General features: G+C 42.0%; 1 protein-coding gene across 2 annotated transcripts; it reads left to right on the top strand.

Annotated features, from left to right (window-relative positions):
* The first annotated feature begins 4,693 nt into the window (after positions 1–4,693).
* Positions 4,694–22,411, top strand: LOC102080930 (uncharacterized). 2 transcript variants are annotated; one of them, XM_025905571.1, is made up of 8 exons: positions 4,694–4,946; positions 10,719–11,063; positions 11,480–11,593; positions 12,119–12,460; positions 16,336–16,396; positions 19,417–19,467; positions 21,946–21,996; positions 22,270–22,411. In XM_025905571.1, exons 1-8 carry the CDS (start codon positions 4,817–4,819, stop codon positions 22,313–22,315), a joined length of 1,140 nt encoding a protein of 379 aa, XP_025761356.1. In that variant the 5' UTR covers positions 4,694–4,816; the 3' UTR covers positions 22,316–22,411. The 2 variants fall into 2 exon arrangements, with proteins under 2 accessions (XP_025761356.1, XP_005461525.1); XM_005461468.4 differs by lacking the exon at positions 4,694–4,946 and adding an exon at positions 7,988–8,282.
* Positions 22,412–27,244: the final 4,833 nt, after the last annotated feature.

Below are 27,244 nucleotides of genomic sequence, written 5' to 3'. Positions count from 1 at the left end.
TGCTACCGTTCTGATTCATTTACATGTTGAACGGGAGTGGGAAGAAGTAGACACCTATTTAATCCCACCCTTTTGCCATAACTTATTAGTTAATTTATTATGAACTCCCCCTGTGCTGATGATGATAAGGAGCTCCTCCTGTGCTGATGAGTCTCTGTGTGATGTAGGAGGTCGGGGAGGAGACCTGTGGAGGTGTGGAGGTGACGGCTGTCTGAGACGGAGCGTCTGCCTCTGCTGTGAGTCTCCTTCATGTTTCTCCACATGTATTATCTGTGTTTCCACCACTGGAGGGCGCTGTGGGTTATTGATGTGTGGGAACAGTAACCAATCATTGCAGTCTGAATGCTTCTCTTTGGTCATGTGACCATTTGATCTCTGACCAGTGTGTTCTTCAGTTTCAGGCCTGTTTCTGCTGACCGCTGCAGGTGAGCTGATGTTCCTACACCTGTCTGTCCTCATCATGACCTCTGACCTTTGGTGACCTTTAGTGATCTCTCACCTTTAGTGACCTCTGTCCTCCTGTTGCAGGTGTGTGTGTGCTGCTGGTGAGGGTTTTTTTTATTTTTTCTATAGGTGAGTGATGGTAAAAACATTCAATTATTTTTCTGGTTATGCGTCTGTGACGGTTCTCAGTCATCCAGTTCATCGTAGTGTAAGGAGCTTGGAAAGAAAAGAAGTTCCGTCTTCACCAAGGCGTTCCCAGGCCAGCCGAGAGATACAGGGAGTGCAGAATTATTAGGCAAATGAGTATTTTGTCCACATCATCCTCTTCATGCATGATGTTTTACTCCAAGCTGTATAGGCTCGAAGGCCTACTACCAATTAAGCATATTAGGTGATGTGCGTCTCTGTAATGAGAAGGGGTGTGGTCTAATGACATCAACACCCTATATCAGGTGTGCATAATTATTAGGCAACTTCCTTTCCTTTGGCAAAATGGGTCTAAAGAAGGACTTGACAGGCTCAGGAAAGTCAAAAATAGTGAGATATCTTGCAGAGGGATGCAGCAGTCTTAAAATTGCAAAGCTTCTGAAGCATGATCATCGAACAATCAAGCGTTTCATTCAAAATAGTCAACAGGGTCGCAAGAAGCGTGTGGAAAAACCAAGGCGCAAAATAACTGCCCATGAACTGAGAAAAGTCAAGCGTGCAGCTGCCAAGATGCCACTTGCCACCAGTTTGGCCATATTTCAGAGCTGCAACATCACTGGAGTGCCCAAAAGCACAAGGTGTGCAATACTCAGAGACATGGCCAAGGTAAGAAAGGCTGAAAGACGACCACCACTGAACAAGACACACAAGCTGAAACGTCAAGACTGGGCCAAGAAATATCTCAAGACTGATTTTTCTAAGGTTTTATGGACTGATGAAATGAGAGTGAGTCTTGATGGGCCAGATGGATGGGCCCGTGGCTGGATTGGTAAAGGGCAGAGAGCTCCAGTCCCACTCAGACGCCAGCAAGGTGGAGGTGGAGTACTGGTTTGGGCTGGTATCATCAAAGATGAGCTTGTGGGGCCTTTTCAGGTTGAGGATGGAGTCAAGCTCAACTCCCAGTCCTACTGCCAGTTTCTGGAAGACACCTTCTTCAAGCAGTGGTACAGGAAGAAGTCTGCATCCTTCAAGAAAAACATGATTTTCATGCAGGACAATGCTCCATCACACGCGTCCAAGTACTCCACAGCGTGGCTGGCAAGAAAGGGTATAAAAGAAGAAAAACTAATGACATGGCCTCCTTGTTCACCTGATCTGAACCCCATTGAGAACCTGTGGTCCATCATCAAATGTGAGATTTACAAGGAGGGAAAACAGTACACCTCTCTGAACAGTGTCTGGGAGGCTGTGGTTGCTGCTGCACGCAATGTTGATGGTGAACAGATCAAAACACTGACAGAATCCATGGATGGCAGGCTTTTGAGTGTCCTTGCAAAGAAAGGTGGCTATATTGGTCGCTGATTTGTTTTTGTTTTGTTTTTGAATGTCAGAAATGTATATTTGTGAATGTGGAGATGTTATATTGGTTTCACTGGTAAAAATAAATAATTGAAATGGGTATATATTTGTTTTTTGTTAAGTTGCCTAATAATTATGCACAGTAATAGTCACCTGCACACACAGATATCCCCCTAAAATAGCTCAAACTAAAAACAAACTAAAAACTACTTCCAAAAACATTCAGCTTTGATATTAATGAGTTTTTTGGGTTCATTGAGAACATGGTTGTTGTTCAATAATAAAATTATTCCTCAAAAATACAACTTGCCTAATAATTCTGCACTCCCTGTATAGTCTCTCCAGCGTGTCCTGGGTCTGCCTCAGGTCCTCCTCCCGGTGGGACATGCCCGGAACACCTCACCCAGGTGGCGCCCAGGAGGCATGCTTGTCAGATGCCCGAATCACCTCAGCTGGCTCCTTTCGATGTGGAGGAGAGCGGCTCTACTCTGAGCCTCTCGCGGATGGCTGAACGTCTCACCCTATCTCTAAAGGAGAGGCCAGCCACCCTTCAGAGGAAGCTCATTTCCGCCGCTTGTATCCGGGATCTCGTTCTTTCGGTCACTACCCACAGCTCGTGGCCATAGATGAGGGTAGAGACGTAGATTGACCAGTAAATTGAGAGCTTCGCTTTTACGCTCAGCTCTCTCTTCACCACGACAGACCTGTGCAGTGTCCGCATCACTGCGGCCACAGCACCAATCCGTCTGTCGATCTCCTGCTCCCTTCTCCCATCGCTCGTGAACAAGACACCGAGATACTTGAACTCCTGCACTTGGGGCAGAGATGAGATTCTGAGGCCAACTAACTGAAAGCCCTCCGCCACTTGGCTGCACCTAGAAATCCTGTCCTTAAAAATTATGAACAGAATCGGTGATGGATGGATAGATTCAGATAAACAATCTGTAACACATCCCAGATGTACACATTTCTTGAAAAAATAATGAATTTTGTAAATTAATTTGACATTAGAAACATAAGTCAAGGCTTTGAGTCTCTTGACTCTTCCTCTATGTCTTTCTCCTTTAGGTCCTCCACTTCTTTTTTCTGAGTCTGTGCTCAGACTCTTCTGCCATCTAGTGGTCTTCTGTCTGTACTGCATCTCTACTGGTCTGCTGCTGTCCATCTGCTGTAGCAGGAAGACACGGGACAAACAACCTGTTTCCATGGAGATGACCCAGCGTGATGGAGAAGGTCAGCAATTGCAGCCATTGGATGAAGAGTGTGATGACTTTACTGCTAATGTCACCACTGAGCATGCCTTCTGAGCTGCAGAGGCTGTTTTGCCATGAAGTTGTGTTTGCTTTCATGGTGGATGTTCCTGAGTGTTCCTGGATTCATGTATTCATAACTTTGATATGTAGCTGCTGAAGGTGAATTCTTTAAATGACTCCAACCTCTGCTGGGCTGTGTATGAGCAAACAAACATCTTAAAGGGCTTTTCTGCCTTCAGCTTCTTGTGGAGTCATTAACTGAGCTCACCTTTGCTAGCATGAGTGTATCTTATTCAGAAATCTCTTTGGTAGAGCTGCTGAACAATAAGTAGCTGGATTATGTTGTTTTACAGCTTGTAACCTGAAAGCTGGCTGTCATACACCTGATATTATTCTGTTAATATCAACATAAAAGGCAGCATGGACACAGAAACACAGTTTCTGTGTGTCTGTGTCTGATTTATCACACAAAGTCTCTACGACTGATTTTGTACAGATGTGCATGTGTGTTGGAGTGTTTGAAGCATCATCAGTGTCTCTGTTATGTTCAGTGGCAGGTTGTTCGTACAGTGCAGAGAGGTCTATTAACACATAGTCAATGTGTTAATAACGGCATAACAAGTAACGGCGTCAGATCTTTCTCTCCATTTTGTGGGTGCAGGACCTTGTTCGTGTGAGAGGCTAGTCAGGGACTAGGCGCAGTGGTGATCCAGGATTACCCCGTGCACATTAAAACAGGCTAAACAAAGAATAAACAAGAGACGGTATAGCAATTCAGATTCAGAAGACTTTATTTATCCCCAAGGGGCAATTAAGAGACTGACCTTGCCGACCGTACATACAATACAGAAACATCACATTGGGGATAAACGCTCTCGATCTGAAAACCTAAACCAGTGTCTCTGGTGAAGTAAATAGAAGGGTGGAAACTAACAAACTCTTATGTCTCTGGAAATCTAACGGTGTCACAAACATAAAGAGATTAGTTATCCTATCAACTAGGTTGGCTGATTGTGGACAAATGCTGAGGTAAAATCATCAAGTATTGCTTTGAGAGCTCCAATAAAACAAACTCCTAAAGGTAAACCTGCAGGATAGAGGCATAAAACTATGGCTGGAGCCACCAGAGCTTAAGTACATGCCAATTACAGAAAATAATGAAGGGCACTTCAAAATATCAACAAGAAGGCTTTGAGTCTAAACAACACACATCACTGTCAGGGCTAACGGTGCGTTCACACCGAACGCGATAGAGGCGGCCAGAGCGTCAGGTTCACATGTAAAGTCAATGGAAAGAGCGCGATGACACGCGATTGCGTGTCCGGCGAACATGCGGAAGCAGATTTGCGTCGCCAAAACGCCAAAACGCCTGAAACGTGCGTCAGTGTAGCGCGTGGGGCGCGTGGGGCGCGTTTGACTCGCGAAGAAAACCACGCGTGTCAGATTGTGTGTTGCATTTTGTGCACACGCCCGTATCGCGCCAACCGCTCGAGTTGGAAAATCTGAACTCCGGCGTCAAATCGCGCCGCGACAACCAATCAGGAGCCTGGTGACGTGGCTGTAACTAGGTCAAAGGGGCAGATCCAGCCAAAGCCCTTCATTCGTCACTCAGTATGGAGGAAAAGCTCATCAGTGCCGTGGCTAATCATCCAGAGCTAAATGATGCTGGTTGCTACTTCTACCGAGACAGGAATAAAAAGAACCTAGCTTGGAGGCACATTAGTGAGGAGATTGGGCAACCTGGTAAGGTCATTCATTCTGCTTTTTAATGTTCAGACTGACCCGATGAAACCGTGCAAAAGCTAGCAAGCCCGCCTACTGTCCTGCTATTTTCCCACTGATGTACAAATACCTTTCCGCTAACGAGATGATGTATTTATTCAGAGGACATCTGCAGCACAACACATCTGGCACAACTTCCTCCCACATTTCCGGTCCACGCGCGTGGAAAGATGCAATTTTGAGGCGCGATGGATTTGTCTTGGACACGCGTTGAGGTGCGAATGTGCACTCGTCAAATTAGGGGCGTTTGGGGCATTTTTGCTCGCACCTATCGCGTTTGGTGTGAACGCACCGTAAGACGTATGGACTCAGATGGAGACAGCACACAGGGGGGAAGAGTATGCATGGAAAACAATGCTTTTATTTTTTAGGGTGACCGTGGTTCAGGGGGTTGGGGAGCGTATCTGCAACCGGAAGGTCGCCGGTTCGATCCCTGTCCTCTCTGTCCTGGTCGTTGTGTCCTTGGGCAAGACACTTTACCCTACTGCCTACTGGTGTTGGCCAGAGGGGCCGATGGCGCAGTATGGCAGCCTCGCTTCTGTCAGTCTGCCCAGGGCAGCTGTGGCTACAACAGTAGCTTGCCTCCACCAGTGTGTGAATGTGAGAGTGAATGAATAGTGGCATTGTAAAGCGCTTTGGGTGCCTTGAAAAGCGCTATATCAAATCCAATCCATTATTATTATTATTATTATTTATTGACAGAACGTGAACTGTGGAGCACTATTAGTTAGTGTTGTGCTCCACAGTTCACTCAGCGTATTTGCTATGAGACAAGAATGTGCAACAATGTCAAACTAAGACTGAGAAGCTTGAGCTGCGCACAAAGTATGAGCCATGAACTTAGAGCCAGGGCACTACTATGAGCTTAACTAGACAGTGTCCCTTAGTGTCCCAGCTGCAGCCTGTCAGCAGCACTGTGGAAAAAAAAGGCACTCACCTGAACCATGACACATCACATACATTACACCCGGGCTTGACTGGGACAAAAAATCGGCCCGGGCATTTTGACTAAAGACCAGCCCACCAGGTATTATAGGAAAAACCACAATGCCTTTGAATGAAAACAGACGCTGTTGTGACAGTGATGTACACTGTCTTGTTGGTATATATGTATGATTTCTATACATTTTACATCAGTTAAAAACTTTAGTTGTAAGATTCAGATAATTATTTATTCAAAGCTAGACATTGTAAATGAGAGTAAGAAAGAAAAGTATTTGTGTCCACCTTTCTCTGTTAATGCCCTACCTGGCCCCCCTGGCAAAACTTTGCTAGACCCGCCCCTGCACAGTTACCAGCTGTCAGCTATGTAAAAAAGGATCCTATTTGTCTCTCAGAAACAGTTCATAACTTCCCTTCAACTCATTCATGTCACCTAAAAGGTAAACCTGTTTCTGAATTCAATTCAATTCAATTCAATTCAATTCAATTTTATTTATACAACGCCAAATCACAACAGCTGTTGCCTCGAGTTTGTTTGAGGTACAATGCTGGGAAAGGTCTTTCTTTGTTGCAGATTAATTTTTTTCATGCTTCTTTTTGTCATGTTTCAAATTATCTAACAAGGATAACATGGCTAAATACAAAAAGCAGTTTTACAGGGATTATTTCATTTATGAAGCAGAGAAAAGCAAACTAGAAAAACCTGGTCTAATGTGTGAACATGTTACCCAGCTGTGGAAGCCCTGATACCAACAAGTTCAATTCAATTCAATTCAATTTTATTTATATAGCGTCAAATCACAACAAAAGTCGCCTCAAGGCGCTTTATATTGTACAGTAGATCGTACAATAATAGATACAGAGAAAACCCAACAATCATATGACCCCCTATGAGCAGCACTTTGGCGACAGTGGGAAGGAAAAACTCCCTTTTAACAGGAAGAAACCTCCGGCAGAACCAGGCTCAGGGAGGGCGGGGCCATCTGCTGCGACTGGTTGGGGTGAGAGAAGGAAAACAGGATAAAGACATGCTGTGGAAGAGAGACAGAGATTAATAACAGATATGATTCGATGCAGAGAGGTCTATTAACACATAGTGAGTGAGAAAGGTGACTGGAAAGGAAAAACCCAGTGCATCATGGAATCCCCGGCAGGCTACGTCTATTGCAGCATAACTAAGTGTCATGGTCCCCATGTCTGCCCGGCTGACTCAGGTTGGCTATATATGTTTCCTGTTCCCTCTCTCTCACGCTTGCCGTGTCTCGCCGGGGTGCAGCTCATTGCGGGCTCCCCACTAAGACACTAAGGGAGGATTCAGGGTCACCTGGTCCAGCCCTAACTATATGCTTTACCAAAAAGGAAAGTTTGAAGCCTAATCTTGAAAGTAGAGATAGTGTCTGTCTCCTGAATCCAAACTGGAAGCTGGTTCCACAGAAGAGGGGCCTGAAAACTGAAGGCTCTCCCTCCCATTCTACTTTTATTGCCCTCCAACTGCTCAAAACTTTGGAATACGCTGCCTTTAAATATTAGACAGGCATCTTCCTGTTCTTAAAACGCTTTTGAAAACACCTTTTTTCGATAGCGTTCAGACTGGCGTGAGTTGATATTTGTATGTGTTGTGTTAATATTGATATCGTTTTTGTTTATGTGTTTTATTATGTATTTTATATAAGTGTCAGTGGTTTTATCTTGTGTTTTACACTTTGTTTTAGTACAGCACTTTGGGCAAACCTTTTGTTTTTAAATGTGCTATATAAATAAATTGGATTTGGATTTTAAATACTCTAGGAACAACAAGTAGGCCTGCAGAGCGAGAGCGAAGTGCTCTAATAGGGTGATATGGTACTACAAGGTCATTAAGATAAGATGGGGCCTGATTATTTAAGACCTTGTATGTGAGGAGCAGGATTTTGAATTCTGCCTTTAACAGGGAGCCAATGATATATACATATATATCATATATATATGTATATATACATATACATACATATATGTGTGTGTGTGTGTGTGTGTGTGTGTTATTATTTAGGTTTAAGCCAACACACACTCTGAACAATCACAGAAATCCGGCAGAGGTTAAACTAAACTGACAGGTAGAGCGAGTTCATCCGCTGCGAAAGGTTTTCCTGCAACGACTTCTGCACAGCACGTTTTACAGGTGGAGGGAGTGCCACTAAGAAAACTCTCTGAGGTGAACGTACGGGCTCTAAACGGCTGCTGATGTCCTTTATCAGCAAACAAAGTTTGAGCAGGAAAACTAAAACAGTTAAAGTGTCGCAGAAAAGAAGGAAAGGATGTTAAAATCAGCGTTCTCTGTGTTTCTCTTCTGTTTGCTGCGACGTCTGGACTGTACAGGTAAGCCGCGCGTACCTGTGTGAATAAACCTGCTGGTTACGGGGAGAGATGTGGGGAGTTTTACACTGTGTACTTTACTGCAGTGTCTTTGAAAGTCAGCGTGACAGTGAAGAGTAAATGTAGGCACACAGGTAAAGGTGAGACAGGGAAATTGATTCAATGGAGTCATCTTAAGTTTACTTTCATTTTGAGGTGTCTGAACGTAATCACACTGACGCTCGACACACAAACCTCGAATAACAAGCAGCTGAGACTCTGCTGTGCCGTAAACGTTAAATTTGAACAAACTTCTGCATTTAGCTGTAAAATAGATCATATTAATAGCACGATTGATGCAGTTTTTGACAAAGTTAGTTGGCATGCTGAGAGGAGGATGCTTCCCCGTGTCTGTCTGTCAGTCATGCGTGACAGGAATCCACAGATCAGGACTGTTGATAAAACTTGTTTGGTAACAGGACTGTAAGCTGAGCCACACTGACAACAAACAGAAACAAGTTTGGAGAATCTCAAATTTTAGTTTTTACAGTGGTTTACTGCATTTATGGTTTAGTCAAGTCATGGCTGTTTTAAATAGTTACTATAAATCTGAAGTAGAGAACCAAATTATTTTAAATATTGTTAAAATCTCCCAGTTCTTTTAATCTTTGGGCTGAAGGAAGGACAATACTCGGTGTATAAATGCTCAATCAACAATATTTTATTTCCATATAATTCAACACTTAAGAGCATAAGAACCATCATGATGGGGAGACCTGCCTGCAGAGGGTCACAGCAAGTCTCAAAATGGTGACGGGTTACTCAGCCTTTTATAGCCCCTAGTGGCCCCCACCTAGTCATAAAAAGCCTAAACATTCACATGTTTTCTCTCTTACGGCGCCTAAGTTATGACCTCGGCTCCCTGTCTTTCTGCTCTCTGTAAAGGTGGGGGTATGGAATGTAGTCTCTTCTATTATCGGCACAAGGTCTTCTGCACCCAACATTCTCTTCATGATTCAGCAGTATGAAATGTCAAGAAACAGTGTAACACATTCAACAGTGTCGAATAATACAGGTCAATCAAATAGATCTAATGATTTTCACACTCTTTTAAGTCAGAAGTATAATGCAAACTAAAACTACATACTGATCACACACTCTATATTAAGGGGTATAATATGATCTACAGCAGTATCATAATTCAACTACTTTTATTACATATATAAGGTAACATATGATAACAGAATAATCTCACAATATGAATGCAGGTTAGCTGAATGAATGGATTGTTCAGGGTTTAGAAATATACTGGGAAATAATTTAATGACATTTTAAATCAGTCAGTAATTATTAATAACAAATTTGTCTTGATGCATTCTCAATGATCCACGTAGGTAAATCCCAAAGGTTGATTCTGTTCATCTGGATGTTTTCAGTGGGACAAACGTTTCGTCACTGATCCAGGTGATCTTCAGTCTCAGCTGACTGCAGGTTTCCCCAACATTATAAACAGTACATTGGCACAATGACTGAAACCAGCCCACTGAATCTAAGGAGCTTGGGAAAAAAAGCGACTGGACTTCTTTAAGTTGCTTGAAGACATTTCACCTCTCATCCAAGAAGCCTCTTCAGTTCTACGATCAATTGGTGGAGGGTCGCAGATTTAAGCCCTAGGGGAGTGTTCCCCAAGAGGGACATGGACCCCTAATGATCCTCTACCTAATCAAACAAGCCGAGGTATGAAAACAGGTGTCGGTCACAAGAAACATAAAGAGGTCCAGCCACTTTTCTTTCCATGCTCCTTAGACTAAGGCTATCGTCCACACTAGCCCGGATAGATTTGAAAACAGTTTTTTCGTCTGAAAACGCTCTGCGTCCACACTAGTGTTTTCAGTCATTTTCACAGAGTTGCGCGTCCAAATCGCTTACATTCCAGTACTGCACATGCATGAAACGCAAGAAGATTCCCTCATTTCTGTCTGCCGTTTATTTACTTTCCGGCTGTTGAAAAGTCTCTTTGAAAAGCAGTGAGTTTTTTAAATGGACTAACAATGAAGTGGAGTTGTTTCTGCGAGTAACACAAAAGTACAAAGTTGCAAAAGCGAGTGAGAATAAAAGAATTTAAAGAAAAGCTCTCTGGAGCATGTACAGACTGATATTAATCTTTAATAGGGCTGTCAAACAAAACAGCTGCTGTATAACGCCCTCCACTATCTTAGTTTAATTGGTCACATGACTGCATCATATGACTAAAATGTGTGAGCTTAATGGAGCTCACAGATTCTGTTTAAAGGAACATCATCATCATCAGTGTGTTTCATGTAACGTGGTCTGAGTGTTGTTCGACTGAGTGTTCAGGTTTGAGTCCAAACAGGTTAAAAAGGTCACTGTGCTGGTTCTGTGTTCATGTCCAACACAAAGCTCACATAACTGCTGCAAGCTGTTTCTTTCTCTCCTCAGTTTCCCAGCATGCATCAGAAGTGCAGGTGTATGAGGGGGCGGAGTCTGTCCTGCTGCCCTGTCAGGTACCAGCTGATGTTTCCAGTGACTCCACAGCTGTGGTGTGGAACCGTGATGAGTTCACGATCCCAATGGTCCACAAGCGTGTGCAGAGCAGTGACGAACTTACAAACCAAAACCTTCGTTACCTCGGTCGAACATCAATGAGAGCCACCGCTCTGCAGACTGGAGACCTCAGCCTCACTCTGAGGAACCCCACAGTCTCTGACAGTGGAACCTACACCTGCACCGCCCGCAAGGCTGGAGACGATCTGAAGGAGATCCATGTGCAGCTGAAGGTCTCAGGTGAGTGGACAAAGGTCAGAGGTCAGCTGCAGAGGTCCTGAGGTCCACACAGACTTCATGCATGAACATGTTAGATTAAAATAAAGTGAGATGTGAGTGTTTCTGTCACAGAGGTTCCTATCTGCTCTAATAATAAAGTGTGTGCTCTGAGGTCATCTGGTTTCAGAGACCTTCAGTTTTTTATGTGTGTGTTTGTGCTCAGACTGAACCTCATTAACTTTAAACTAACATCACTCTGTGAGGCCGAAACCTCAGAGTTTAAACTCAGAGAGTTTGACAGTGTCTGAACACTGCGGCCTGTGGTTCCGTTCTTACCACAGAGTAACCTGATGATGCTCTGAGTAACACAGGTTAAATATTAATAACAGATTCATGTAATCATGTCATTGTTGGATGATCTTGTGTTTGTGTTACAGAATCTCCTCCCCGCTGGCCCATCGTTGTGGCGTTCGTGGTTCCTGTGCTCCTCCTGGCTGTTCTCTTTGGTGCCCTCGTGTACCGTGCAAATAATAAAGTAAAGAACAGAGCAGGTTAGTGTGTGACACAGTAACTTCACTGACCTTCACCTCCAGTATGTTAATGCTGATGTCTGCAACCTTTGACCTCACACGTCCTTAAACTGCTGATCTGGAATCAGCCACAAACAGCAGCAGGTCCCAAACATCCCTGAAACTAATAACTGATGATGCTGAGGATGTTCCATCAGCTGTCCACACACCTCTGAACTGTGTAAGCACAGAGGTGTGTGGAAGAACACAGGAAGCTTAAAAAAAACACATAACACAAAGAAAAATAACAAAATAAAAGTTCATTTTAAACTAACTGTGAACTTTCTTCTAAAATATGTAAAGTCTGTGTGACCTTCAGTCACAGACTGTTACGCTGATGGACGGCAGCTGTCAGTGTGTAATCCATAGAGACAGCTGAGGTGTTGTCATGGTAACAGCCTTTTTACATGATGGAGGTGAATGTACCAGCTCATTGTTTCAGGCTCACACAGGTACTGTATCAGGTGAGCTCAGGTTCAGTGTCACAGCTCTGCTCTCTTCTCTCAGTCTCCACGCTGAAAGCAGAGAAGGTGACAGAGGGGGCGGAGTCTGTTCAACTGCCCTGGAATAGGAAAAAAGATCTGCCTGCTGCTGTCAGAGTGAAGTGGACACTTAAACAACCCAAACATGGAGAGATCTGTGAGTGTGTGAAGGATCAGACAGGTCAGTGGAAGCTTGAGCCTGGTCCTGGTTATAAAGGCCGTGTACAGATGGATCAGCTGACTGAAGGAGACTTCACCCTGACTCTGATGAGGCCTCGCTGTGATGATGGAGGTGTTTACTTGTTTGTCGTCTACGGCCAGGATGAAAAACCCATTAATGTGACAATAGTGGTGCTGTGGGTCAAAGGTCAGTATGACAGACTGTGAGGTAGACTGAGCTGAGCCAAACAGAAAATGAAGTATCACTGCAGTCACACACAGTCACCTTTATAACACTGCTCATCCACACTAACCTGCACACACCTGTGATATTATTACTATTATTAATATTGTGCCGAACTTCTCACAGACTCTGATCAGTCACTGACATTCACAGAAACACTTTAGAATCAGTTTGGTTACTGCTTTTATTGTGAAGGAAACACAGGAAGTGTAGAGGTACACAGAAAACGGATCACAGTGAGTGAGTGAAAGATGCTGGGTAAGATGAAGGAGGAAGGCTGTGTCCCAATTCAGGGTCTGCAGCCTTAAGAGTACGCAGCCCTAACGGGTCACAAGGGCCGCGTACTCAAAGACCGCTAAGGCCAGAAGTGAGAGGCTTGTGAAATGGGACGGTCTACGTCGTGCTACCCAGGTTGCCTAGCAACCATGATACTAACCATGAGAAATGTTTCATACAGCTTTGTTTGACAGAAATGAAGGAGAAAAATGTTTTGTTGTTCATTCATTTTTGTCATGACATCACTTTGATTAGTTGAGTATCTGAGGCTGAGACCACAGGACTGTGAAACATGATTGTTGGGCTTCATTTCTGTACTGAACAGTCATTTAAGATTAGCTAGTAAATAACAATTAGCTAACGTTGTTCATGAGACTAAAGTCATCTCACTGTGGTAATGTAAATATAATATGGCCAATATTATAGTTATTATATTAATCATTATTAGTTATTACAGCAGTGAACATGAACTCTGTGTCTAATACTGAGCTTCAGTAAAGATTCAAGTTGCAGTTATTTAAATATCCTATCACCTTAAATCTTCACTCAAAGACAAGTATCTCTGACAGTGTATATACAGATGTATTATATATAAGAGACAAATATTGTTCGTCTAATATGTTGGCATTATTACATTTGTCTCAATGCTTACATATATGTGTAAAAAGAAAATGTACGAGCTGTGATAACTGTTTCTGATAGAATGAAGATCAGACTGATATATGAAATATTCCTTTATTGGGTGAGAAAATCAGACCATGTCATAACTGCTTTAAGTCATACAGAATAGATATCAGAGCCTTAAACAGGCTGACTTCTGCTAAATGGGTCAAACTGGGCAGAAAGTCTACAAACACATAACATCCTTATAGAATATGATGTAACACTATAGATCAACTTACCTCAGAATATATAAAGCATATAAACAATTACAGCAATATGATGCAACAAACACAGCAGTGCTACTAATCCAAAATACTCAAAGCTTCATAGAACTGAAACAAACATTTATTTTTAGCTCCATTCTGCTGCTGATACATACTTTAGGTTTCTGAATATTAAACTTGTTGCTGCCTTTCATAGTGTGTAACTTGAAGGCCCTGAGTACTTTCTCCCACACTGAAAACACTGGGATGATAACATTATTTGAACATTACCTAATAAGACTGATTCAGGACAGACAATTAGTTATTCTAAACTTTTCTAGCAGTCCTTCACAAACAGGGAACAGTCTGTCTATTCTCTCCATCTGTCAGCTGCTGCTGGCTCTTCCTCCTCCTCTTCCTCACACACTGCTGAGTTTGTCCTGGTGGATCATCAGGGGTGCAAAGCCTCACAGATGATGTGCAGCAGTGGGTCCCTCAGTCTGTCCTCACTCTGGACACTTGCAGTTGTCACGCATGGAAATCAAATGTGTGATAAGCTGCAGGATTCAAACACAAGTGTAACTTATAAATACATGTTCATACTTTTATTCCACAATCAGAGAGAAAGAAACAGAGAGAGAGTGCAGGACAGACAGACAGGTGACAGTCTCAGGTGTACACACTGCTACAAAACAGCACAAGAGAAGGAGGATTTAGTGTTTGTGTTATTACGAGTGCTAAACAAGAAGAGTTCCCAGATGGTCCAGTGGACACATGTGTGACTCCTGTGATTAAAGCATCTTTCTTTCAGCTTAACAAGTGAACCGTCAGCTCGTCCAAACACACGTTAAAGTCCGTTTGGCTCGACACCACCGAACAGAGGCAGCAATATAACATAGCTAACATTAACAGTGCAGTGAATCCTGCTTGTGCCGTCATATTCAGGACTGCAAACCGAGCAGCATCACTGACTTTCAGCTTGTTGTGTTTGTGGATATATGACTGACTTTAATTATCCATAAAATCATCACATTCTCTGTCAGATTAAGGTCGACTATTGAACGGCGTATATTTAAAAGTAAAGGCTGTAAAACCAAGTTAGTACAAACTAGAGATGGACCGATCCGATATTAGGTATCGGTATCGGTCCGATACTGACCTAAATTACTGGATCGGATATCGGAGAGAAATAAAAAATGTAATCCGATCCATTAAATATCAAAAAAGGACCTCACAAAACTTGCGACACGGCGTAACTTGCCCCATAACCGTAGCACGTCGGAGCAGTGTGCTCACGTGATAGAGCAGCTGTGTGTATTTGTAGCCTCGCTAGCAATCCAGCATTTCATCTCCGAGGAAGTTATCCCAGAGAGAAGTAAAGCAAGTGTGTAAGTTCATCTCTGAACGTTTGTAAAGCGTACCTACCTTAAGCTTAACGACCGATATATGGAGCGACTGCCTCTCTCTCCCTCTCCTGCCGCTACTTCATGAAACTGATCAATGATCAGCTGATCGGCTTTTCTGTCGCGAGTCTCTCTTCTTTGTTTTTGGCCCACTTTGCACCAGAAAGAGGAAACCAGCGGCTGAACAACAGCAGCACGTTTAAGCTTGATAAGCTGTTGTTAGAATGTATTTAATATTACTTTCTACACCAGGATCCTTTTCTAGTAGCTGACGGCTGGTAACTGTGCAGGGGCGGATCTAGCAAAGTGTAGCCAGGGGGGCCGATAGGGTATTAACAGGGAAAAGGGGGCACAAAGACATACTTTTCTTTCTTATTCTCATTTAAAATGTCTAGCTTTTAATAAATAATTATCTGAATCTTACACTCAAAGTTTTAATCTGATGTAAAATGTATAGAAGTCCATTACTGTATATAGTAACTGTTAAGTCTAATATACCCTAGTAAGCTATAGTACTTTTTCCTTTGGGAAGGTACCATCTGTGAATTCTGCAATTCTGTAGAAGAAAGATGTTGAATCCATTTAATTATTCTTGAAAAATAATTTATTTCTGTGCATTTTTTTTTTCATACTGCATCAAATTTAAGTTGATTACGTCGATTAAGCATCATGAGGTGGAGGGTGGTTCCCTTTTTTTTTTTTTTTGCTGGGAGTTTGCAACCCTATTAGTTAGGTTGCTTCATATTTCTGCTAAGTACTCTTTAAAATACCAGAATAGGGAGGAATGTGTAGGTTTAAGTTTATTAGATTGATCAGTATTGCTGAACTATGAAATATTTTGGGTGCAGTGTATTTTTTTACATACAGGTATAACATAATAGCTTTAGTGTTGTTGTTTATTTAAACTTGAGTATGACCTTATACAAAACGCAGCAAGATATTAAAAAAACAGTTTTATTGATTAAAAAACACACTATATCGGATTAATATCGGTATCGGCAGATATCCAAATTTATGATATCGGTATCGGACATAAAAAAGTGGTATCGTGCCATCTCTAGTACAAACATCACTAATGTCACATAACTTTGCCGACATGTGGCCAACAGTAATGTTTTAATGTTCTTCATTATTAAACATTTGCACATAAATAAGGTGCAAATAAATAAGGCTGCAGACCCTGAATTGGGACACAGCCAAAGTGTGTGTTTCCACCTGAGATTATGGATCTGACCACAGCTGTTCTTCATCACTCTCATCTTGATGATGTCACTGCTGTGTTTGTCCTCTGCAGAGACCTGGTGGAAAACCATCACAGGCTTGTTTGAGAGGAGAGCCTCCGACCCTGAAGAAGAGTAAGTGTTCAGTGAGTTTATCTGAAAGTTTTTCATGAATTATTCTCACAGTCATGATGTTTGACTCCTCCTCCTCTGTGGACACATGTTCACATCATTATCATCATTTTTATTTAAAAAACACTTTAAAGCAACCACAGCTGTCACAAAGTGCTGTACATTGGAACTAAATAACAAACTTATATAAGATACAAATAAAAGTCAAATAAAATACAAAGTAAAATAATTCATTAGAGAAACTAAGTCTCACTGAGGTTAAAAGCCAAAGAATAAAAGTGGTTTTAAGATGTGATTTAAAAGTGGACAGTGAAGCGGCCTAATCTACGTGCAAGGCAAATTATTCCATAATTTAGAAGCTACGACAGAAAAGTCCCCTCTGAGCTTCCTCCTGGATCTCGGTACCTCCAGGAGCAGCTGGTCAGCTGACCTGAGAGACCGACAGGTTGTGTGGGGATGAAGAAGCTCAGAGAGGTAAGGCGGGGTGAGATTGTGAAAGCATTTAAAAACAAACATGAGAATTTTAAAATGAACTCTAAAAGACACAGGCAGCCAGTGCAGAGAGGCCAGCACAGGGTTATATGCTCTCTTTTACAAGTTCCTGTTAGAAGTCGTGTAGCTGCATTTTGAACCAGCTGCAGACGTGGGGACAATGACTGACTGACCCCCACATAGAGTGAATTACAGTCTTCCAGGCAGAAATAAAATGTCACTGGTAATGGGAAAATACGGACTCAGTCGCAGAGCTCTGGATGCGAAGCAAACAGTGCGTTTATTTACAGTGCCCAAAAACGGTCTCAAAACACAAAGCGAAGTGCAAAATCCAACAGTGATCTTCTCCAAACTCCCAGTGGTGCGCAGGTGAGTTTCCAAAGTCCGACCATGACATAAAAGCATGGATCACTGTTTCAAAGTGCTGCCTAGAAAGAAAAGATTTTACTGCTGCCAGTTGCCTTAAATAATAAAAACTGGACTTCACCACTGCTCTAATTTGGTTGTCCAATTTAAAATCACTGTCCAACTTAAAACCAAGGTCGGTAACAACAGGTATAAATAGACTTCCAGGGGTCCCAAATCACAGAGGACGACTCACAGGGACCACTGGGTCCAAATACCAACAACTCTGTTTTCTTGTCATTAAAATTTAAAATGTTCAGAGCCAATCAAGTTTTAATGTCATCTAGGCATGTCATGCGAGGTTTTATGGAGATGCCATCCTTCTGCTTCAGTGGCAAATACATTTGGCATAACAATGAAATGAGATCCCATGCCTTCTAAGGATGGGACCCAGAGGCAATAAATACAGTAAAAAGAGCAGTGGTCCTAAAATTGAGCGCTGTGGGACGCCGCAATTGGGGTCAGTATCTTGCCCAAGGATATTTGGCATGCAGACTAGGGGAAGCCAGGAATTGAATCACCAACCTTCCGATCAGTAGATGACCTGCTCTACCGCCTGAGCTACAGCCACCCCAAAAACAGCAGATTCTGTGCTGTGAAGGGTTTTAAAACCTGATTGAAAAACCTCAAAGATGCCATTATCATCTAGAAAATCTTTCAGTTGACTAAAAACAATTTTCTCTAAAACCCTGGAAAGTAAAGGCAGCTTGGAAACAGGCCTATAATTAGCTAAAACTTTGTGATCAAGGCCAGGTTTCTTAAGCAGTGGCTGCACCACTGCATGTTTGAAATTTGCAGGAACCACACCAGAAGTCAGACTGCTGTTAATAATGTCAAGGACATACTGCCCTATACTAGGAAAATTATTTTAAAAATTGTGGAGGAAAAGGATCCCGAGGGGAAACTGCGGGCTTAATATGGCGAAGCACAGCCTCTAAAGTGGAGAACGTCACAAGATCAAACTGAGTAAAAACAGCAGTGCGAGGGACAGAGACAGAGGGGTCAGAGTCAGGAGCTGTGATATGAGCCCTGCTGGTTATGACCTTTTCAATAAAAAGTTCAGAAAATTACTGCAAATATCAGGAGAAACTTCCAAACAGACATTCGGTGGAGTATTAAATTATTAATTAATAGTATTAAGTATTAATTAGTAAATAATATTTAACAGTGTTCTGGTAGCGATGCCAGCAGTCTTTGAGAATTTGAAATGACACCTGCAGTTTATCCTTTTTCCACCTCCGTTCTGCTCGATGACATTCCCTCTTAACAGCACGAGTGCTCTCATTAAACCAAGGCTCAGGTTTAGCCTTAGACTGCCTGGTTTTTACAGGAGCCACAGAGTCCAAGACTGTTTGAGAGCAAGAATAAAACCAGCTTTGACCAAGTTTTGATCATAATCACTGCTGACATGTCCTGGGGGGGCCTGAATGTATTTTTAATTTATTTACTTGAAATAATCTATATAACATTTAATTAATCTATGTACCTTATTTTCTGATTTTAAGGTGCATTAAGTGAAACAACAGCAGTCAGATAAGCACGGTACATATTACTCCGTGAGGCTCCTGACTATGGCAGCTGTAATGCTCCGACAATCCATTACGTGGTGTGGCTTGTGTACTAAAACATTTTGATAGATTTTTGAAAACATTAAAGGATTTTAAGTGTGACTTATAGTCTGAAAAGTACGGTATGTAGTAATCTTTTATGTGATGATATGGAGGAGTGCAGTGGGTGTGTATGGTGTAAGCCATCTGTCCAAAGCAAATAAGAGACTTAAATTTTTTTCACTAGTGCACACTAAGGAACTTCCTTCTTAGTGGACGAATCAGAGCTCAGACATGAGGTTGAATCATGAACAATCACAGAATCAACCTTTTAGGCTTGGTTAGTAGCAGTAGAGGAATGAACCTGTATCCTGTCCATCTACCTGTCAGTCAAAGAGGCCACACCCCTTAGTATCAGTACAGTACTGTAAACATGTTTATTGGGTCTACTAGGACTGACTCACTGCTGGACACCAGGGGAACTGCAGGTTTAGAATGAGTTTATCCAGCTCAGGTTCAAACACTGCAGAGATCCTCAGTCTGAATCCATCTGTGACTGTCTGTTTTCTGTCTCAACAGTATGTGGAGGCTAAGTGATGCATTAACTGAGATGTTTGAGAACACGTACGGGTGAGTCTGATGTGTTTGTTGTTTAAAGTGGAAGATTTTGAGTGAAGAGACCATCTGTCAGCTTCTTGTGTTTCATGGATGTAAAACCGGAAGTTCAGTGTCTCTGATAAACACAGCTGTCCGGTCTTTAAGTCTGACATCATTAGCCATTTCTGGGCCCAAACTCCGCTTCAGGTCCCAAAGTCAAACGAACACTGTAGCATCACCGAGAGTTTCAAACTGTCTAAATTCTTTCATCTTTAATAAAATGATCAGTGTGCCTGCTCTACCAGGTGTAACAATTAAGTTTAACATCCAGGCTTCCATGAAAACAAGATTTATTAAATTTAACAGAGTTAGAAGTCAGCAGGAAGTTAACTTGCTAGTTTCCATTTAAACATGATATAGCATGTTTTGACTGAGAGATTTCTGAAAAATTAAAGCGTACAGCTCTGCTGTCACTTCAGACATAAATGAAGACAGAAAACTAAACATCAGTGACGTTTGTAGGGTTACTGAAGTTGGGCTAGGTGATATATAATGATGTGTTATGTTGTGTCTAGCTACACAGCTATGTTTACAGGGAGTGCAGAATTATTAGGCAAGTTGTATTTTTGAGGAATAATTTTATTATTGAACAACAACCATGTTCTCAATGAACCCAAAAAACTCATTAATATCAAAGCTGAATGTTTTTGGAAGTAGTTTTTAGTTTGTTTTTAGTTTGAGCTATTTTAGGGGGATATCTGTGTGTGCAGGTGACTATTACTGTGCATAATTATTAGGCAACTTAACAAAAAACAAATATATACCCATTTCAATTATTTATTTTTACCAGTGAAACCAATATAACATCTCCACATTCACAAATATACATTTCTGACATTCAAAAACAAAACAAAAACAAATCAGCGACCAATATAGCCACCTTTCTTTGCAAGGACACTCAAAAGCCTGCCATCCATGGATTCTGTCAGTGTTTTGATCTGTTCACCATCAACATTGCGTGCAGCAGCAACCACAGCCTCCCAGACACTGTTCAGAGAGGTGTACTGTTTTCCCTCCTTGTAAATCTCACATTTGATGATGGACCACAGGTTCTCAATGGGGTTCAGATCAGGTGAACAAGGAGGCCATGTCATTAGTTTTTCTTCTTTTATACCCTTTCTTGCCAGCCACGCTGTGGAGTACTTGGACGCGTGTGATGGAGCATTGTCCTGCATGAAAATCGTGTTTTTCTTGAAGGATGCAGACTTCTTCCTGTACCACTGCTTGAAGAAGGTGTCTTCCAGAAACTGGCAGTAGGACTGGGAGTTGAGCTTGACTCCATCCTCAACCCGAAAAGGCCCCACAAGCTCATCTTTGATGATACCAGCCCAAGCCAGTACTCCACCTCCACCTTGCTGGTGTCTGAGTGGGACTGGAGCTCTCTGCCCTTTACCAATCCAGCCACGGGCCCATCCATCTGGCCCATCAAGACTCACTCTCATTTCATCAGTCCATAAAACCTTAGAAAAATCAGTCTTGAGATATTTCTTGGCCCAGTCTTGACGTTTCAGCTTGTGTGTCTTGTTCAGTGGTGGTCGTCTTTCAGCCTTTCTTACCTTGGCCATGTCTCTGAGTATTGTACACCTTGTGCTTTTGGGCACTCCAGTGATGTTGCAGCTCTGAAATATGGCCAAACTGGTGGCAAGTGGCATCTTGGCAGCTGCACGCTTGACTTTTCTCAGTTCATGGGCAGTTATTTTGCGCCTTGGTTTTTCCACACGCTTCTTGCGACCCTGTTGACTATTTTGAATGAAACGCTTGATTGTTCGATGATCACGCTTCAGAAGCTTTGCAATTTTAAGACTGCTGCATCCCTCTGCAAGATATCTCACTATTTTTGACTTTTCTGAGCCTGTCAAGTCCTTCTTTTGACCCATTTTGCCAAAGGAAAGGAAGTTGCCTAATAATTATGCACACCTGATATAGGGTGTTGATGTCATTAGACCACACCCCTTCTCATTACAGAGATGCACATCACCTAATATGCTTAATTGGTAGTAGGCTTTCGAGCCTATACAGCTTGGAGTAAGACAACATGCATGAAGAGGATGATGTGGACAAAATACTCATTTGCCTAATAATTCTGCACTCCCTGTAGCATGATTAGGACAGTCAAGCTGGAGGATGAACGCTAACTTTTTTCCACTCGATATAAGTTAACGTGAGGGTTCCCGATGGTTAGGGACAAATGCAATCACATGGCAGGATGCTGTAAACAGACCAAACTTCAGTCAGGAGAACAACTGGAAGCAGGGTTCATCAGGTCATCACTTAAAGACCGGATATATGACTATGCCAAAGCTGAGACTTCATCCTGACTCACTGATGCCTCTGCTGGATGTCAGAGGAACTGCAGGTTTAGGCTGAGTTTGTCCAGCTCAGGTCCAAACACTGCAGAGGCAGAGATCCTCAGTCTGGATCCATCTGTGACTGTGTCTTCTGTCTTCACAGAAATGAGGTGGAAGGTGAAAATGCTCCTGTGATGTTGGAGAACTTAGATGGGTGAGTCTGATGTTTGTTTTGTTGAAACTGGAGGAGGAGCTGGAGGATGAAGATGAAACCGTCTGCCAGCTTGTTGTGTTTCATGGATGCAAAACAGGAAGTCCAGTGTCTCTGATAAACACTGCTGTAGATATACGACTGTGCTAAAGCTGAGACTACCCTGACCCACTGCTGCCTCTTTTGGCCACCAGAGGACCTGCAGGTTTAGTTTAGACTCAGGGTTAAGCTGTAGAGTCTAGAGCTCAGTCTGTGTCTGTCTGTCTGTCTACACAGAAGGGAGAATGCTGAAGAAATTCATCTGCTGAACGGTCAACCATAGTGATGTGTTGAAGGACGATGAAAAATAGAAGAACCAAATGCTCGTCACTTTGCTGAGCTCCAGATTGATAACAATAAAGCTGACTTTACAGAGAAAGTTTTCCTTCCTGTGTCTCCTTCAAAATAAAAGTCAGTGTTTTTACATGTTCAGAGTCAAACCAACAAAAATGAAGCTGTTAGTCCAGGATGAGGACTGATTAGCTTCTGTATTTGAACACTCAAACATGAGAGCAGCTCTGTGCTGCCCCCTGCTGATCACATCAGGACTGACACATTGAAAACAGACTCAAAGTGGGTCTGGGGTCTGATGGTCTAAAGACCTTATCACTGGGACACAGTAACCTCTGACCTTCTGAGATCAGTTTGAAGAAGTCAGACGTAGGAAACATCAGAAGCTCATAAACTGAGTGGTGCAGGATAGAGCTCAGTCATATAAAATAAGACGGAGCTCAGCGAGATCGTACTAGACACTAGTGATGTGCGAGTCATGAACGAATCGTTCAATACTTGAAAATCACTTTACTGACTACTGAATCATGATTCACAAGCCCAACTAACTCATTCACTGACTCATCCCTGTTGCTGTTAGCAAACTAATTTCATTAGTAGAAATACATCTAGCTTATAATAAAAATTGTGGAAAAAAACAACAGCTAGTTTCTGAACAAAAACATTTCTGCTCTGGACTGGAAGAAAAAACCCTGAGTAGAAAGCTCACATCAAGACAGTAGTTCATCAGTTCACATTAGCATCGCTTTGCTAACTTGCTAACAGCACATTTGAGTTACTTACTCCCTCCCTTCCTCAGAGCAATGTCCAATGCGGAATTGTAGCAGGAACGAATCACTCAGTTCCTCCGTAGCCGGCGTCATTTAGGACTAAGGAGTCACTCACCCCCTCCCTCCTAGCTCACAGATTCTTCTTCTTCTTCTTCTTCTTGGTTGGCAACCAATGTCAAGGTGCATAACCGCACCCCAGTGGCAACTTCAGTTCCATCAGAGTGGATCTTTTCAAAGGCAGGACAAATAATTACAGACAGGAGAAACCGTCTCAGCCCTTGAAAGGTTTGGGAGCTGATTTTCCTCAATGCCTATCTGGAAAGGATTATTCACTTTGAAGTGGACAAGTAATTTTGAATGCATTAATCTGTGAACTTTATTTCTTTTATTTATATTTTGGATTTTTGTTGATTCAAACTTCATTTTCTGTTTGTCAGAAATTTCATTGATATTCTGTTGAAAGAAAAATAAATGTTCTCTTTAGAAATCTTAATTTTTTTTTTTGTCCTATAAAATTGTTGTTTTCTTTTTCAATCACTCATCTTAGCAGTAAGATTTACATTAAAAAGAGAAACAAATTAAGTTGGAGTGAAAATGTACACTTTTTGCACTCTCTGGTCAACGGACTCAGTGACTCAAATGACTCAAAAAACCCGATTCACTTTGGTGAGTGGCTCATTTAAACTCGATTCAGTAAAAAGAATCAAATTTACCATCACTAGTACACATACGGTCACATTAAACAGGAGGAACTGTTGTTGTTGAGCAGATGACACTGTGACACAGAGTGAGGTCATATCCTGTCTGCACAAGGTCTGTCTGTGATGTGTGAGCGCCCTGTACTGGACATCATTTACACTCACTGACTCACTGATGAAAGTATTAGAGCTGTCATCATGGAGACAGCTCTAATAAAGTTTGAGATGTTAATAGCTGGGATGGATGAGTCACTGTGTACTGGTGCTGCGGTTTGTGGAAGGCCTCGAAATGGACCAGGGAAGAGATTGGGAGAAATCCTGGAGGATGAGAGAACTTGGCGAAAGTGTGAAAGAAACCACGATCTGATTTGGACGTGGCCAGGTTCAGTGTTGAACAGTGGATCTGAAGGTAAGGCGTGCTGGGATTTTCTGAGCTAGAGCTAATGGGTTAGTGATTCGAAGGGGCTTAAAGGAGAGTTTATTTTGAATTAGTAAATAGGTAGGGGGCTGCCCAATTGGTTCGTTTTGCTTCGTTTGAGGAAGAAGACAAGGTAGTCTTTGGAGACAGGGTGAGAACCACTGAAGCAGAAGAGAAGGTCCGGATGGAATTTTTTCAATGAGGAGGTAAATTCTGAACAGTGTAAGAACCCGAAGAACACGAGCAGGAGCATTGCTTCCAGCATGAGTGCCATAAAGTAGTCACTGAACCTCAGCGGGAGTGTATACATGCAGCGATATAGAAAATCCAAAGTTCGGTGTAATCGGGGCTGCAGAGGGAGCCTGGAGTTGGAGACTTTTGATGAGTAATGATATCTGGGATGATGTAATGGTCGTGCAAGGGGAACCTGAGTATTTTGGCAAAGAAATTGATGCTGCTGAGATACATCTTTATCGTGGAAATTATATATATTATAATGCCCAGGAATCGGAAAGTGAAAGATACGAAGCTAGATATAGTTGTAATGTTGAATGATGGGAAAGGAAGATGGAAGTGACTATGGAACAAACGGAACGTGTTCCAGGCAGTCCAGTCAGTGGACACGGTGCTTGCGGTGAGACTGTTTATTATCGCTTCATGGGAGAGGCTAATGAGCTCTGCGATGGTAGAGTTTAGATCTCAAATGTTGTGGCTGAAAATGTAGGAACTGGTGTTGGAGCTGCCTCTGAATGAGGGGCTAAGGCTCTGAATGTCTGGAGGTAGAGATGAGACAGGGAGTCAGCAATGGCATTGAAATGGCCTGGGATATTTTCTGCTCTGATTAAAAACTGGTGGGTGACTGATAGCCACGTGAGCCGACACGTGAAAGGTGTGGTGGAAGAGGAATTGCTTTGGCCTGTGTTGATTATGTCCACCACGGCAAGGTTGTCTGAGTGAATGAGAATGGATCTTCATGACCATTTGTGGCCCCTCAGTAAGACTATGATGACCACCGGGTAGATTTCAAAACCGTCTGACCAGTGGCGTGTCTAGAAAATTTTTGTTGGGGGGGCCAGGTAGGGGCACAGATTTGGAGAAGGGTGGCAGATGTAATTGGCAGATAATGTTAAAAAAAATTCTACCAACAGTTAACCATCATTCAATAACCCTGTAAACCTAATAACTGAATTTGCTTTTGACTCTTATTAGAATGAGGTTTTAACCACTACGGTGCAAAGTTTTTAGATACTGCGTTGATGAAGTACAAGAGATACAATCAGTGCTTTGTCAGTGTTTATTCAGCATTCAAGGACAGCAATATTTGCATAGTATTTTTACTGACATATAGTGCACATATGTTTTGGGCAAAAACATTTTTGAATATTAAAATACGAACATTTTTAACATACAATTAGCAAATTAGCCAATGCAAAACTTTATCTGCCTATAAAAAAAAGAAGATAATCTTCTCACAAACTGGTGTTTGATTTTGAAACAGGAAAAAAGTGGGGAAACAAATGAAAAGACTAACATTTGAATGAAACCTGAAAGCAAGTAAATACTTTCTATGCTGCCTTATGGTAAACTTTGGTAATACTGATGTATAAAGAACAACACTGGCTGATGATGAAATACAGTCAGCTGGCATGGTGACACTGCCAGTATTAACCTGCAGGGCTGGACTGGGACAAAAAATTGGGCATTTTGACTAGAGACCAGCCCACCAGGTATTAAAGCCATAAAGCCTTTGAATGAAAACAAACGCTGTTGTGACAGTGATGTACACTGTCTTTATTTATTTATTTATTTATTTAGGACAGTGCATGCTAATGAACATAAATGTAAAAACAAATTACATGAATGTAAACATGCCAGATTATAGCCAAAGGCTAATTTCCATCTGTTGTCCACATAAAAAATAGACATAAAAATTCATCATTCATTCATAATAAAAACTTCATCACCAAACTTACACATACACACCATTCTGTTCCCAAATAAAACATTAAAACTATACAACTCATACATGATCACACACTTGATTTGTCCATAACCAGTTTTTAAGCTTTGCCTTAAACAAATTGAAAGTCGAGCATTCTCTAATGGGTTGAGGAAGACTGTTCCACAGATGGCCACCCTGGACAGAGAGGACATTCTGCCCAAATGCTGTCCGTCTGTGAGGTATAAACAAGTCTCCTCGAGTTGTAGCTCGAGTGGTCCTGTCTGAGCTTTCTTTATGCCTAATGAACTGCTTTAGTGGTGGTGGAGCAAGGGAGTGTAAGACTTTATATATTAAACAGACTCTTTTAAGTTTCATTAAGTTATTAAAGTTCAGTAATTTATGTTTTTTTAACACATGACAGTGATGGTGGGAAGTCGGTTTTTTGTCAAGTAGTTTTTGGTATATGTATGATTTCTATCAATTTTACGTCAGATAAAAACTTTGTTCGCAAGATTCAGATAATTATTTAATAAAAGTGAGACATTTTAAATGAGAATAAGTAAGAAAAGTATTTCTTTGTGCCCCCCTTTCCCTGTTAATGCCCTACCTGGCCCCCTGGCATAACTTTGCTAGACCCGCCCCTGCACAGTTACCAGCTGTCAGCTACTTAGAAAAGGATCCTGGTGTTATTTGTCTCTCAGAAACAGTTCATAACTTCCCTTCAACTCATCCATGTCACCTAAAAGGTAAACCTGTTTCTCCATCACCTGTTCAGCTCTGATGATTCAGTAAGGACATCTCCTGGTTTCATCTGCATGTTTCCCTCTCACCAGATAACCAAACCGACATCATGACCAGCAGCTTTACAGCTGTGGCTCCAGCAAACATCAGCTGATACTAGAAATTAATATTAAATAAATTCTAACAACAGCTGATCAAGCTTAAAGGTGCTGCTGTTGTTTAGCGCGACATCCGCCGGTTTCATCTTTCTGGCGCAAAGTGGGCGATAAACAAACAAGAGAGAAAAGCCGATCAGCTGATCATTGATCAGTTTCATGATTGAAGTAGCAACAGGAGAGGGAGGGGGAGAGAA

This window comes from Oreochromis niloticus, linkage group LG3, assembly GCF_001858045.2.
Source record: "Oreochromis niloticus isolate F11D_XX linkage group LG3, O_niloticus_UMD_NMBU, whole genome shotgun sequence".
In the NCBI taxonomy this organism is placed as follows: Eukaryota; Metazoa; Chordata; class Actinopteri; order Cichliformes; family Cichlidae; genus Oreochromis; species Oreochromis niloticus.
The sequence above is the reverse complement of the archived record's forward strand: the minus strand, read 5'-3'. Positions and strand labels throughout refer to the sequence as shown.

Coding starts and splice junctions, on each gene's coding strand:
- LOC102080930 (XM_025905571.1), top strand. CDS start 4,817: ATGGAGGAAAAGCTCATCAGTGCCGTGGCTAATCATCCAGAGCTAAAT. Junction 11,064..11,479: donor TGTGCAGCTGAAGGTCTCAG/GTGAGTGGACAA, acceptor TTTGTGTTACAG/AATCTCCTCCCCGCTGGCCC. Junction 21,997..22,269: donor ATGTTGGAGAACTTAGATGG/GTGAGTCTGATG, acceptor CTGTCTACACAG/AAGGGAGAATGCTGAAGAAA.